The sequence below is a fragment of the Phodopus roborovskii genome, unplaced genomic scaffold (genome assembly GCF_943737965.1).
Source record: "Phodopus roborovskii unplaced genomic scaffold, PHOROB, whole genome shotgun sequence".
Classification (NCBI taxonomy): Eukaryota; Metazoa; Chordata; class Mammalia; order Rodentia; family Cricetidae; genus Phodopus; species Phodopus roborovskii.
The window spans coordinates 8,139,906-8,155,699 of NW_026126602.1; the positions used below are offsets into that span (position 1 = coordinate 8,139,906).

The 15,794-nt window shown below is 41.0% G+C and overlaps 1 protein-coding gene across 1 annotated transcript in view; it reads left to right on the forward strand.

The window, feature by feature from the left end:
- Window positions 1–3,179: 3,179 nt before the first annotated feature.
- The window catches only part of CUNH10orf67 (chromosome unknown C10orf67 homolog), a 104,551-nt gene continuing 91,936 nt past the window's right edge, over window positions 3,180–15,794 (forward strand). The window contains exons 1-2 of the mRNA XM_051205709.1: window positions 3,180–3,307; window positions 13,744–13,864. Of these exons, the coding sequence (XP_051061666.1) occupies window positions 3,198–3,307; window positions 13,744–13,864 (231 nt within the window). The 5' untranslated portion in view covers window positions 3,180–3,197. The remainder of the gene's footprint in view (window positions 3,308–13,743; window positions 13,865–15,794) is intronic.

A 15,794-nucleotide genomic window follows, 5' to 3' on the forward strand; every position in this document is an offset into this window, starting at 1 on the left:
ATAATATATACTCATTCGTAAGTGAATGTTAGACATAAGGCAAAGGACAACCAACCTACAGGCCAGAACCCCAGAGAACCTAGATAACAAAAAGGACCCTAAGAGAGATATACATGGATCCACCTAGGAAGAGGAAACACACAAGATCTCCCGATTAAATTGGGAGCATGGGGAGCAGGGGGAGGGTAGAAGGAGGGAGGAGAGGAGAGAATGGGAGTGGGGAAAATGTATAGCTCAATAAAAACATAAAATAAAAGTTGAAAAGGAAACACCAGAAGCTTGGGAATGTTAAATAAATAAGCCCAGTATTCAAAAGTGAGTTTAGAGTCTGTGTTTTTAATGTTTACCTTTGAGTCCATGAACTTTCTCCACTAACTACCAATGAATTCCACATCCAATGAAAGAAGATTGGCTTCAATATGACAAACTGCCTGTGTCAGGCCTCCTCACTGGAGGTGAGATTGTGATCTGAAATGAACAGTTGTATAAGCCGAAGCACTCGGAGATTAAACACAGGTGGCTGACAAGAAAGGTTATATTGCTCATAGTTTCAGACTCATTCTTTAGTCCCTGAATGCTGAAAACTGAATCTCCTTGATAGACTGCTGCTAAGTTCCAATAAAGATGTTTTGTTTGGTTCATGTTTCTGGGGGATGGTGTAACTATGCAACCTGACCAACAAATGCCATGCAGCCCTGACCAATGACTCATGGGCTCAACTGTGAGATCTTGCGTCAGTTTCAAAATACCATTTATAATTACCTGAGCCAAACAGCCAAGGGCTTGTCACAACTCATTATACTATCTTGGCTCTGTTCTAATTTAATCTTTAAAAAAATAATGTGTATGGTGAAGAAAAGGACAGTGCATTGTTGATATCTACATTAAAAATACTTTTATATAATAAGTTTCCTACTTTAATGTTGTTTTGAAGTTAGATATTTTTAACATAGGACCTTGAACCCCTATGTAGGAAGGATGACTTTGAACCTCTGATCCTCTTGCCTCTAGAGTGCTGGTATTATGAACATGTACCACCATACCCACATTATGTGGTGCCAGGGCTTGAACCCAAGAACCTGTGTGTGCTAAGCACTCTACTGCTGAACTAAGTAACATGATAAATAAAAGACCCAGAGACAGATATTGGGATTCAAGCTTCAAACTGAAGATCAGAAAAGCAAAGCAGCCACACCACTCGTTCTTAACTCTATCTCAAGCTGAAAGGACTGATCTTGTCTCCATGAGCTCTTTATCAAGCCTCAGACTGCTGCCTCTCCTCAGCATGGGTGGAGAATAATTCTAAGTCTGACCACTGAAGACCCTGCTCCTATCTTTTATACCTCTCTAGTATTGGGATTAAAGGCCTGAGCTCTGTCACTCTTTTAGACTGATTCAATCTCATTTAGTCTTGGGAGGCCTTGAACTCAGAGAGATCCATCTGCCTTTGTCACCTGAGTCCTTGGATTAAAGGTGTGTACCTGGCTTCTATGGCTAACTAGTATGGATGCTTTGCTATTTTGATCTCCAATAGCTTTAATAAATCTGCAGAGCTACATGCCCAACCCTAGAAGATAATGTGAAAAAAAAAATCTCAGTAGAGTAAAAGTAAAGTTGTCCCCCCAAGATAAACAAACCTTTAAAGATTATTTTGTTATTGTTACAATTCTTGTTTGACATTTTATATCTTTCTTCCCTCCCTCTTTCCTTTTCTTCCTTTTTTCCCCCTTGGTTTGTTTGTTTGCTTTTTTGTTTTGTTTTTAAATAAGGACCCAGATGTAGTCTAATATGTCCCTAAACTCTGCATCTTCTTGCCTTCTGCCTGTACCCAGAATGTTGGGACCATGAGTGTGGGCTACCACATACTACATTTTGTTTGTAAACATAAAATAGTAGCCAGGCAGTGGTGGCACATGCCTTTAATCCCAGTGCTCGGGAGGCAGAGGCAGGTATATCTCTGTGAGTTCGAGACCAGCCTGGTCTACAAGAGTTAGTTCCAGGACAGGTTCCAAAGCCACATAAAAACCCTGTCTTAAAAAACAAAACAAAAAATATAATATAGTAATATAGTAATGGGGCTGGAGAGATGGCTTAGCTATTAAGAGCACATGTTGCTCTTGCAGAGAGCCAGTAGCCAAAAGGCAAATTACAATGGTTTGAAACTCCAGCTCTGGAGGATCCATTGCCCAATTCTGGTGTCCCTGGGCACTGTGAGCGCGCACACACACACACACACACACACACACACACACACTTTTAAAAAATTAAAGATAATGAAAATGCTACAGTGAATTTCTTTCTCTGTTGTGTACTCCTAACACCAAGCTAATAGAAGGGAGAAGGAGAAGGAAGAGAAAAGCCAGTATCCTCTGCAGACAATATGGTGAAATGAAGATGAAGAACACTTAGTTCTAAAACAAAGTGATGACACCCTGAGCTTAAGTGTCCCTTGTCAGATGTCATGACAGTTGAGAATGAATGATAGTTTCACCACTTAAAATAGCTTCTCTTAATAATGGTAGATAGTGAGTTGAATTCCACACCACATGGTATAGTGTAAAATGCCATGCCTTACATTCTGACCTTTATATTAAATAAGGATGTAGGCCTGTTTAATCATTGCAAAGAAAATCTTTACTCAGCAACAGTCCTAGTGTGTGTTTTTTATCTGTCAGTATTTATCATGCTGACAGTCATGAACATAGTCAAAAAATGGGGTTACTACTTTCCATCCTTCAGAAGGTGACACTTGGTAGCAGGCCAAGCAAAAGAGAACAAGCCTCAGGTCTGACAGGCACGTGGGAGGGGCGTTGATGTAGAAAATTGAAGTCCTACCAGGAAGAAGACTGAGCTCAGAGCCTTGGGGGTGAAGGAAACAGAAAGGGTCCGGAGGCGTGTGGGCCGCAGCAGAGTTATTTACAGGGTGCAGAGTTGCTTGAAGACATTTTAGGAGCGGGTTGGGTTGTGGGCGTCAGGGCAGGTGGCATGGCGGGACAGAGGGTCACCTCCGGAGCCCACCCCGCACGCACGTCACACACCCCACCGCCTCTCGCTCTCCGCCCCGCCCCCAATCCACACCCATCCTCTCAGGTTTCTCTGGGAGTCGCCATAGCAACGGTCGCTAGCTTTGGGATGCAGACTGTCAGAGCTCAAAGAGAGCAGTTAGGTGGTGACCACAGGCAAACAGCCCAGAGGGCATGGCAGAGTCTGACATTGAGAACCTGGAGGGCAGGCTGAAGATCCAAGGATGCCGGAAGATTCTCGAGACCCTCGATGGGGCTATTGAACAATTCCAATACAACCCCAGGTGACCTACCCGCTGCGCCCAGAGCAGACCCGCAACCTCATGGCCTTTGATTTCTTAAGTAAACCATAAGCTAAAAGCTCAGACTCAGGTCTGGGTTCCAATTCTGCTTAGCTTCTCCCCAGGCCCTGACTTAGGTGGTTTATTTCCCTAAGCCTCTATAATCTCAGCTGGGAACTAGGACAGTGGCCAACTGTGCCTATTCATCATAGACCACAGGGCATGTTAAATGTACCCACCTAGGTATGGTCTAGAAGACAGCCGTACAGAAACGGTACAAGGATGCTTTAAGAAAATGCCACAGACTCCAGCTTTTAATCACAATTTTTTTCCGGCAATTCTAAGACTGGAAGTCCAAGAACTGGACATGCTGATTTGTTGTTTGGGGATCCTTTCCCATAAACACGTCCTTCCTGGGACCAGCAGAGGAGCTGTCTCCCAACTTCCCCACTCTCTACCACCACCCTGACTTTTTATAAGGGTAAAAAAGTCCTGTATCTGAGACCCCCACATCATCTCTTTTGACCCCACCTCTGGAAGCCATCGTTTTGGAAAGTAAGACATTTTTATGGGATTTCTTAGAACTGGAGCACCCCCAAACACACAGAGACAGCAAGAAATATGCCTTTGCTAACCGAGTCATTACTTCAGGGTCCTTGGGTTTTATTCCTCCCTCTTTGGGATCCTTAGGCCTAACCTAAGCCCTACTGTTGTTTTTTGGATATTGTAGAGTTGACATTTCTGAGAGAAAAAAATAACACTTTCCTTAAAACACTTTTTCAAAGTAGTAAGCACATAGCCCTGGATTAACTGCTACAAGATGAAATTCTATAGGCAGGGGCCTCAGGGAGCCAGGCAATTGGTTCCAGGCAAGCTCAACTCTAAGGTAGCTCCATGTTGGGGGTAGGGGTGACTATAGCTGAACCAGTCCAATAGTGGACCTGACCCTGTGACACAGTCCTGCTGTATTAAATAATAGGTATATTGGTTAAACCATGTCAGGGTACACACTGACCCTGATAAGCTGTCAAAAGCACACATCACAGGGCAGTTGTTGGCAGACACCAGTGGAATGCTGTGTCTAATCTGTTCTAAGAGTCCTTTTCTCTTCTGGGTTCCTTGACATTCCACAGTGAAATAAGTTCCCAACAAAGCATTTCAGCCAGACTCGAGGGACTGACTGACCTCCACCAAGTATTGTACTAACACACATTGATTTGAACCAAGGAACCACTAATGCCCAAAACAATTTTTCTCCACCCAAAGACTTGGGGAGCCAGGTTGCAGCTCTGACATGAGTAGGAGAAATTGTACACTGTCCATTACCCAGGGATCTGAGCATTGCTGGGTTAGGTCTGGGAAGACAGCAGTTCACATAAAAACAGCCTTGGTGATGTAGACATTCTAGTTAAGAACCAATGGCAAACCAGTTAAGTCAGTAACTATGTTATGAGTCGTGTAGCATTTACATGTGGAAGAAGAAACAGCAGCAAAGGGCAGCAGGATTAATTGTGTGTGCATATTACACATCCCCAAGTCACCAAGTGGAGGGAGGAATTGTAATTTTAGATATGGCTCTCAGGAAAGGCTTCACTGTGATGACATTAAGAAGAAAACTGCAGGGAAGAGCCAGGCAGATATATCCAGATTTATCTGGAGCCAAAATCCTAACTGAGAAAACAAGAAATGGAATGTAGGGAATATGGGTATAAGACTAGCAGAATAGCAAGGAAGCCAATATGGCTATCATATAGTGGGAATGGGGTGGGGCAGAAGAGATATGGCCAGATTTCAGGGGTCTTAAATAACCAGAAAGACCCCATCCTTTTTTTTCAAAAGAGGTGGGAAGCCAATTGACCCAGAGTTCTAGTATTCTCTGACTTACCTATCTATGGGTTTGTTCTGCTATTTTGACAATAGACTATAACAGGGACAAGGGCACGAGTGGAGAAAGAAACCAGTTAGGGGACTTTTACAGTATCTATCAAGGAGGATAGTCATGGGGCCTGGGTACAGCCCTTGCTGTGAGGGCCTGGGTTTGTATCTCCAGCTATGCACAAAGCTGAACATGGTGAAGCAAAACTGGAAGACTAGCATAGTGGGAGGGACAGGTGGGTCCCAGGGGCTCACTGTCAGCCAGTCTAGCAGATACAGCTTGAAACCTGAATTCTTCAAGTGGTCCCTTTCCAAAAAGATAAGGAGGAGCACAATAGAGGGAGTCACAACATTGACTTCTGGCTTCCACATGCATCTACTTGCAGGCAAGTGCATGGGTACACCCATTCCCGTGCTCGGCCACAAGCAGATAACCCTGCTTCTGGAAGTGGTGTCATGGAGAAAGATGTTTGTGGGGAGCAGATGGCAGTCTTTGGAGGTGCTGAAGATGTCATATGCTAGCTACTCATTAAAAAGGGGATTGATCAGTCAACTTTACTCGTGGACTGCCATGCATAGGTCAGTTTCTACAGACCTAAGTACCTGGAAAAATGGGGTTGCCATTAACTTTGCTAGGGAAGGGAATGTGAGGAACAGGATGGGGGTCATGTGATAAGCTCACTTGGGATACAGAATGTCAGCAGTGACATCTATTTAAGCAGTTCAGTCGAAGTAAGGTCTGAATGTTGGAACAGAGGTCCAGCTTGGTGAATCAATTTGGAATTAATTTGTAAAGAGATACTGTGTTCAGTAAACTATGAGATTTGATGAGATCATATAGGAAATATATATATATATATGAAACAAAAAACAATAAAAGAATATTTCCTTGAATAATATTGAGCCATTCACCACAGTGAAATTTAGCACCTCTAATGTCATCTTCATTGACTAATTCATTAACCAGCATTTGTTAGGACGGACTATTCTAGGACTCAGTGGGATGTGTTGCTGCAATCTATTAATAAATGTTCATGGGTCTGTTTTATGTTAAGTTAGCATATTAATTTGTGTCTAATTTATTAAACATAATTGTTATCTCCCAAGACCATGCTTTACGCATAGCGAGCAACCTATTATTGGGGAGAATTGCACAGACTATAAATAAGAACTGTGTAGGAACCATTTAGCTAAGGTCTTGGGATGCAGGCTTCCATTCTAGGCAGTTCAGTTAGCATCTAAAATTAGAACTCCTTCAAATCTGAAGAGAAGCTGAAGAATAAACCTTCATATTTTATTTAGATTCTGAGTGAGTCAGATCTTTCTAAATCAACCATACAAAAAGTTAAGACTGGGGTGGGGGAACCTTGCAATCCCAGGCTTGTCCCCGACCCCTGGCTTACAATTTTAGATGAGCTGTTTACCTTTGTTAGACCTCAGTTTCCACATCTTTGAAACAAGATATTGAAAAATTACTGGAAGAAGAAAAAGTGTAGATTAAAGCATACATCTTCACAAAACCTCTGGGGCAAGTTACTCTATAAATAGGTGTATTGTTTTTAAACACTCCAAAGGGTTTACCTGTAAAATTATATACTTTATCATTGTCCTGTTATAGTAACAGAAGGAATAACCAAACATACTACGCTGTTTCTAAATCATAATCTGAAAAAATAAATTGATAATAATTATCCACACACACAAAATTATCCACATTCTATAAACTTACCACTCAAAAATGTTTTGCCTAAAATAGGAAGGAATAAAAGAAGACAAATGTTCAAGCCTAAGGTAAAATGAAGTTGAATAGAGAAAAGGAGCCACTTAGCACTCAGGGAAGGTAAAGGATTACAGCTCTAGACTGGAAGAGTAAACAGAGGTCTGTTAAACATACAGTGTGCTAACTACAGAGAATGGTACATTTGGATGATGGGCTCTATCTGTTACATTGATGTAGCACCCAGGGTTTAGACAATTTATAATGCCCCCAAATGCTGAAGACTGAGATAAATACCTATTTGAAGACAACATTGGAGACACTCAAAGTTTCAAGCTAAGGTGGCAAAGAGACTCAGCAGAGATTGCAAGCAGCCCTGGTCTGCAGGGATAGCATGTTCTCTGAGTAAGGAACACTAAAAGGTGCAATCAGGCCAAAGCTCTTCACAGAACCAGGAGATCTTTTTTTATTGTTTTGGCTGCTATGTTTTTAATTGGTCTTCATCACTGAGCATGGGAAAACTAAGAGGCATTTCACAGAACCCATGGGTTGCATAGAGTCCTCCTTGATTCTCCAGTGATGGCAATCACCCTATCACCCCTGATAATCAGATTCCAATCATATGCAGTACAGTGATCCATTTTTATGCCTTTGGTTGGCAGCATAAGGATCACAAAACAACCAGGTTCCATGGCTCTCCATGGAGTCATTCATTGTTTGTTACAGGAATGTTTATAGGTTGTCCCTATTCTTAAAAGTCCATTCATGTAACTCTTCCCTAGATACTCTTGCCTCCAATCTTTGCCTTTCTGGCCATCCATGGAGCTTTTTAGTGGCTGCTCACAAATTAACCTAGACATTTACTCCAGGCCCTTCACCCAGAAAAAAATCAGACTAGGAATTGCTCCAAGTGTTAACAATGGGAAAATCTTCCTTCTTAGCTCTCATTCATGATCACTTCTGGATGGGTTTGCCGAACTGTATGAGACCATGTGGTGTCAGGTGCATCTGTTGATTAGGCTTGAGTGCTTCTTCTTCAGTCAGCTGGTCAGAATATCACACAGGCCATAGAATACATTTAGTCTAGGAAAGTTCCTCAGCCTTTCCTGTATGTGACACTTGGACATTCTGTAGAATAAGCAGCTATAACTCAGGCACATCTGTTGTTACACGGTGAGACTAAGGTTATGTTTTTACAGCAGAAAAGCTACAAAGAGGAGCTTTACTCTCTTCAAGGATTCAAAGTTGACAAAGCTGGTCAGTATAACAATAATCTTGAGCTGAGTTTGATGGCTCAGGCATTTAATCCCAGCACTTGGGAAGCAGAGGCAGACAGATCTCTATGAGTTCAAGGCCAGCCTGGTCTACGAAGTGAATTCCAGGAGAAACCCTGTCTAGAAAAGAAAACAAACAAACAAGCATAACACTGATCTCTCTAGGTTAGTGTTGTCCAAGGATCTCTAACTTAAATATGCCATTCTTCCTTTTGTACTGAGTTTTGTCTTGTTGGTGGGTCTAAGTTTTCCTTTACCTAAATGAATTTATACTGACTGGCCTCAGCCATCATGGATGACTTCTTTCCTTGTGGAGGTTGCTAAGAACTGGTTCTGTTTTCACCATGTTTGTAAACGTTTAAGGGTCTCCTATTATACTTTATTCAGCTTTTATTCATCACATCAATACAAATCTTAACTATTCAGTTGCTTATAATTTTATACCTTCCATGACTTATTCAGTGTTTTATAATTTAGTACTTACACCTTTTGTTTTGATGCTTATATTGTCCTCAGTATGACCAGTGGGACTCTTCCAGACTCTTCCTCATTATTTCAAACCTTCATATAACTCATCATCCTTTATTATTTTCTGATTTTCTGCCATATGAAAATGTAATGGGTTCATTCTACATTTCTGTTTGTACATTATTTTATACTTTTATACCACTCTTGAATCATTCTCTTTCCAAAAGGACATGGTTCCTTTTAGGACATTTATCAAGTAGCACCTACACTAACCTACACTAACAGGATGTTCATTGCTACTGATGTATCACTCTTGTAGGTCCTCTAGTTGTGTATAAATAAAAACAAATGTGTATGTACCTAAATGATATATGTTCACACACATGTAAACACACATTCCCTAGTAACTATTTGTAGAACTAGGTGCATATATGTATTTATACATGCATATATTTGTAAAACCATGAGCTTATAGCAGTTTTTCTAATTTCATTCCACTGTCTCAGGGTACATTCCAGCCTATTCCCTCCCTACATTTAGGAATATTATTTTCAGAGACCAAAAGTCATCACTTATCATCTTCAGTACACTTACTTGTTCATTCAGTGTTCCCAATCTTGTAGTCCTCACGCCTGTTTCCTGTCTCTTCTTGTTTCTCCTCATCGGATCTGTATCCTTAGCTACATGGTGCCCTGGCCTTCTCTGATTCCTCCCAACTTGTTTTCGTCATCCCCATGTCATTGTCTACCTTGTTGACTCCTCCACAATGAGAAGTTAAGAGGAACTAGAAAAGAAACTAGGGGTGGAAAAGAAGGTGAGTACCAATGAGGTTAGTGGGTAGAACTGGACAGACTCAAGCCCAGATGGAGTGTGTAGCTGGAGTGGAAAAGAATCTTGGGACACCCAGGTGACAGATGAGAAGGGCACATGGGGGTCTCTGAGAGATGAGGCTTACTACTTCTTCAGAATATATACTGAATTTTTGTTCACTGGGTATGTGGTTCATTAGAATGTAGGTGCCATAAGAGCAAGGGCTCTCCTTGTCCACTGTAATTATTCTTGCTGACAACCCAAGCAGATTTTGGAGGTTAGAAAAAGAAGACTGCATTTAATCCTATTTTTGATGAGGAAAGACATCAAAGGCCTTCGTGGAATGGTAGAGACATGGTATAAATTTTAGCAAGATATCTATCTCAGGAGACAATGAAAATGATAGATTTCTTCTGAATCATTTAGGGCTGGAGAGACACCTTAATAGCTTAAGGCACATACCATCAGGCCTGAAGACCTGAGTTCAAACCCCAGGACCTACATGGTAGAACTCCTGTGGGTTGCCCTCCAACCTTGACATGTGGGTTGTGGCATGTATATATACATGTGCATAAGTAAATGGAAGAATAAATATAAATTTTAAATTGTTAAAATGGAAAGGTTTAGAGATTTGTGGTGATGTTAGGAAAACTCTACATGATTATCTGAATTTGAAGGTACACAACTAAAAATGTCATGACTTTTTTGTTTTATGACTTTAAAAAGAGAACTTAAATTTCTAAAGTACATTTTTTCTCAGAAAAACAATTTATCATCAATAGTTGACATCTTTGAAGTGCAAAGAATATTTTCCTGAAATACTGTCATCATTTCTAAAAGTTGCTTTTCTCCTATGGTGTCATAAAGCATTTAAAAATGTTTAATTCTGAGTGTCTTAACTTATTCATTTCTACAATGCAGGGCAATACCATGGTTAATCTCACATAGTCATACTCTATTAGTGTTTTTCATAAATATTTTCATAGCTAGCTATAGATTTCATAGGGGGCAGAACCTTAAATACTGATGATTATGTCATTGATCCCCATAAATTGGTCTTAAGGAGAATATTCAATACTGGCTGGTCTTGAATGTACAATAGTCATATTTCAGTTCCAAGTGTTAGGATTCCAGGTGCGTGCCACCACACTCACTGGTCTTCCTGGGTCGAATGCTTGTCAGGGACTGTTTGAAACATCATCCTACTGAGTCACTAACAGGTTTTCCTGTCACTGCTCCCGCTCCTCAATGGAGAACATAGGGCACCAGGGGCAGAAACAAGTGATTCCATCAAGACAGCACCCAAAGCCTTGTTTTCATTTGTATTGAGTGCTCCATCTCACCCCCAGTTCCCGAAGAGGTAACTTGAAAGACCCATGTATCTACATGCAGGGATTTACACTCAAGGAGAGGTTCCCAGGGATTGGGAGCCACTATTTCTTTTAAGATTTATTTACAAGTGTTTGTGTATGTCTGCATAGAAGTGTTTTGCCTTCATGTACGCAAGTGTACTGTGCATGTCCCTGGCACCTAGGAGGTCAACAGATAGACCCAACTTCCCCGGAGCCAAAGTTATTATAGTTGTTAACCATAGTGGGTGCTAGGACCCAAACCAGGCTCCTCAGCAAGACCATCAAGCATTTTTATCTGTCAAGCATCTCTCCAGTCTGGACACCATTTTTATATAAGTGACAAGATTGCTTCCAGCTAGGGGGAAGATGCTGCCTCATTTTTCAAGGTTACTCTCTGAAAATATAACTTAAAAGGGGTGGGCAGAAAGATTCTCTTTCTTGGCATCTCCTAAAAGAATGTGCAAGGAAGAGGAGGGCCTGTGGAGATTTCCAGAACACAATGTCAGTGAGGAAAATACATAAGCTCCTAAACTGAATTAAACTAAATCTAAAACACAGTTTCTTCTGGGGGAAAAAAAGTCAGAAATTTAATTAAAATCTGATGCTTCATTTCTGTCTAGCTACTGCTGAAGATACGGTTTGTCATCATAATATTGACGTGCATGGAAGCACAGTTGAGAACTTGGTGGGATTAATTGAAAATCATTATTTTTGAGTATTAAAATTTAAATCTCAAATTAGCTTTTCATGGTTGAATACTGCCATGCTTTCATGGTTTTCCTCAAATATGATGAATAAATTGTGATGTTTGAAAGCCTGACTGTCAGCCATGCAGTGGTGGTGCACGCTTTTAATCCCAGCACTTGGGGGCAAAGAGAGGTGGATCTTTTTAAGGTAGAGGCCACCCTGGTTTACATAGTAAGTTCCAGGACAGCCAGAGCTACATAATAGAGAGACCCTTTTTCAAAGAGAGAGAGCACAAGAAAGAAAACCTGATGACAGTAGCAGTATAATAATAACTTCCCCTCTTCCCCTCAGCATCAATACCAACACTATTCCTTGAGGGCTCACTGTATATCAAACATGATATCAAAATGATTCTAAGATTAATACACTCAAGTCTATCAATGATCCTATGTACTATTGATATCCATAAGAAGAAACTGGGGCATGCTGGAGAGATGATGGCCCAGTGGTTAAGAGAACTGGCTGCTCTTCCAGAGGACTGGGTTTGATTGCCAGCACCCATGTATAGGCTCACAATTGTAACTCCTGTTCCAGGAAATCAAACATCCTCTTCTAGAACCAAGCACATAGTACATAGACATACATGAAGCAAAACACACCACACACACACACAGAGAGAGAGGGGGGGGGAGAGAATTGAGGCAAGAAAAAGTTAACTAATTTCCCTAAAGTTAGTTTCAATTGAGATGCTTCCACTATGGTTGACAAAAACTGCCAACAGGAAATACACATTATGTGATAGTACAGGGCAGAGGTGTGGCAGGTTTTTGTATAGCTAGTTCTCCCAGCAGAGTCATCTACAGTTCTGCCACTGTGCAAGAAGAGAGGGAAGGCCATTGTGCCCCTAGCAGGATCTGCCCCTGCTGATCAGCAGAGAATGAGTAAGAGCAATGTCCACTGTGCATCGGAGCCTCTGTTTCTATTGGATTTTCTTGGCTTGCTTGCTTGCATACTTGCATCCTTCCTTTCTTCCTTCTTCCCATCCCTCTCTCCCCTCTATTCCTGCCTCCCCTCCCTTTCCCTCCCTTTCTTCCCTATCCCCTCTCACAGCTGATATTTTAGAAACAAAAGGTGGTAATAAGTTTGATCAAATTGATGGGTACATGCAGAAAGTGACCTCCCTTACTAACTTTAAGACGCTTGCCATTATAGAGCCTTGGAAGGAATGTTCAAAGGCTGGCTCCTGGCCTCTGCAGATGCATCAGGAGTAGAGTTTGACAGTCAGCTACAGGATGGTGATTGTCTAAAGTAGGGCTCAAGCCTTCTGGCTTTAGAGGCTGTTAGAGTTTCTTCAAACTGTTGACAGCATCAGAGAGCTTTGGTTTACATTCATCACATCTACTGACAGTTGTCGTAGTCAAAATTAAGAAGTAGAAATTAAAGCCGGGCGTTGGTGGCAAACTCCTTTAATCCCAGCACTCAGGAGGCAGAGGCAGGTAGATCTCTGTGAGTTTGAGTCCAGCCTGGTCTACAGAGCTAGTTACAGGACAGGCTCCAAAGCAATACTGAGGAACCCTGTCTTGAAAAACCAAAATTAAAAAAACAAAAAAAGAAGTAGAAATTAAATATATAATTATGACTTCTTTAGCATAATAATTAAAATTCATGTGTTAATATAAATAACAAACTTCAAAGAAAAGGTAGCCATGTTTTTCAGAACTTAAATTTTAAGGTGAAAATTGTTACTGTTTTTTGCAAATCCTTCTTTATGCCTGGCTTAAAGGCAGGCAGCTGACTCATCCTAGTGGCTTCTTCATGCTAGTAGTCACAGCCTGGAGCCAGGGAGCACTCCAGTGAACTTTTGTGAGATAATTATAGAGAAAATGAAAACTCCTAGTATTACTATGAAAAACTAAGTTTCCTCTTGTGAATTCCCCCACACGTGTTCTGGAACCCCAAGAGTCCTCACCTCACAGCAGGAGAATCTCCATCTTGATGTGCTGCCATTGGATATACCCATCTATAAATTATAATCATCTGTAGCAATAGCACAGGATAAGATATTACGATAATAGACTTAAGTACATCATATCTCAGGAAATTAGAGAAAGCACACAAAGATGGGGTCAAATCCATCTCATGCATAACCAGATGTTCCAAAAGTTTCTGTATTGAATGATCTCTTGCAGTATCATAAATATAATCGAATTTACCTCCAAATAGGTGTGCTTACTTACCTCTCTATTCTCTTTCCAGACTTACTATTTCGGATAATTTAAAGGTTGGCTTTTTCTCTTCAGACCACGCTACTCAGACAGATAGCAGTGAAATTTTGCCATTGAAAGATTTGACTCAATCAACAGAAAAATTAATGCAGGTAGACCTGGGTGTAATTTCTAAGATAACTTTGTATATTATTTCTCTTTACAGGATAAATTTTGTTTGGGGAAGGGTTGGTATACTATATATCAAATCCAGTACTTTATGCATGCTATGATAATTAAAAAAAACACACACTTAGCAGTGAACAACATCCCTACACCTGTGGCTTTATATGCCTTTTATTGGCAAAACTGAAAAGATTGAGATTGTCTCAAAATAATAAGGTCTTTGTGAAACTGAGCAGGATGACAGTTATATTCTGTTTAAGTTTTAAAGATTTAATTTTAATTTTGTGTACATGTGTGTTTTGCCTGCATGCATATCTATGTCCCACATGTATGCCTGGTGCTCTCAATGATCTAAATGGATCAGATCCCCTGAAACTGCTATCACAGATGGTTGTGAGCTGCCATGCAGGTGCTGAGAGCTGAAGGCAGTCCTCTGCAAGAACAATAAATCACTGAGTCATCATCCCAGCCCCCAGTTGTACTTTATAATTGATCTAAGTTATGACTTATACTTGTCATTTTTATGTCATACGTATGTGTTATGAGCAGTTTCCCTCCAGCCTGGTCCCAGAACCATGTCAGTCCAAAATAACACAGAGATGCTGTATTATTTATAAAGCTGTTGGCTCGTTACTAGCATTTCTTATTGGCTACATCTGTCTTAAATATTAATCCATCTCTATCAATCTAAGTGTTTCCCCATGGTCTTGGCTTACCAGGAATGTTGGAACTGCATCTCCTTTGCCTGCTACATCTCTGCAGAAAAGAGAGCAATTTCCTATTTGTCCCTGCTTATATTCTTCTGCCCAGCTACGTCACTTCCTGCCTGTCTGTACAGACCTCCAGACATCTATGGTTAGCTAATGGCAGTATCTGCCATGCTATGTCACTTCCTGCCTGGCCAATCAGTGTTTTGTTTATCAACCAATAAGATAAACATATATACAGAAGAACATTCCCCATCACATATGTGAATCTATTCAGTAAAATTTCCATTCTTTTGACATATGTGAATTCTTTCTGCTTATGATACATTAAGAAACAGAAAGTATTTTACATGTAGATAAATGAAGACAGTGAGATATTGAGTAACTTGCTAATGGTATAGCTTTGTCAAATCGTATCATTTCCCTCGGATCTTTTGAGACTGAAAAAATAGAGTATTTCATAAATATAAGATATTGAGTTATTAAAACTATCACAAGAAGTAGCTGATGAAAACAGAAGCAGACACCTACAGCTAAACACTGAGCCGAACTGGAATCCAGATGCAGAGAGGGAGGAGTGATAAGAAAATGGGGATGAGATCAGGCTACAGAAACTCACAGAGACAGCTGACCTGAACAAGGGGGAGCTAATGAACCCCCCAGGCTGATAGCTGGAAACCAGCATTGGACTGACTCAGACCCCCTGAACATGGGTCTCAGTTAGAAGGCCTGGGCAGTCTAAAGAACCTCTAACAGTGAAACCAGGATGTATCACTGGTTCACAAAAGGACTTTGGGAGCACATTCCCCATGGAGGGATACTCCCTTAACCTAGTGGCAAGAGGGAGGGCCTAGTCCTTTCTCCAAATGACTTGACAGATTTTGTTGATCCCTCCTGGAAGGCATCACCCTCCCTGTAGAGTGGGGTTGGGAATGGGATGAGAAGGTGTTCAGGGGGCATGGGAGAGAGGGAGTGAGGGAGGGAGAGGGAACTGGGATCGATATGTAAACTAAGATAAATAAATAAATACTACCACAAGAAGCAGGATACTACTACAAATTGTGCCTTGTTTTTATTTTCCACCCATATCTATGCGTAAATATAGTTGAACAGGGTAACACATGCCTGAAATCCCAGCTAATCAGGAAGCTGAGACAGGAGGATAACTTGTTTGAGGCCAACCTGGTCAAATACATGAAACACTGTGTCA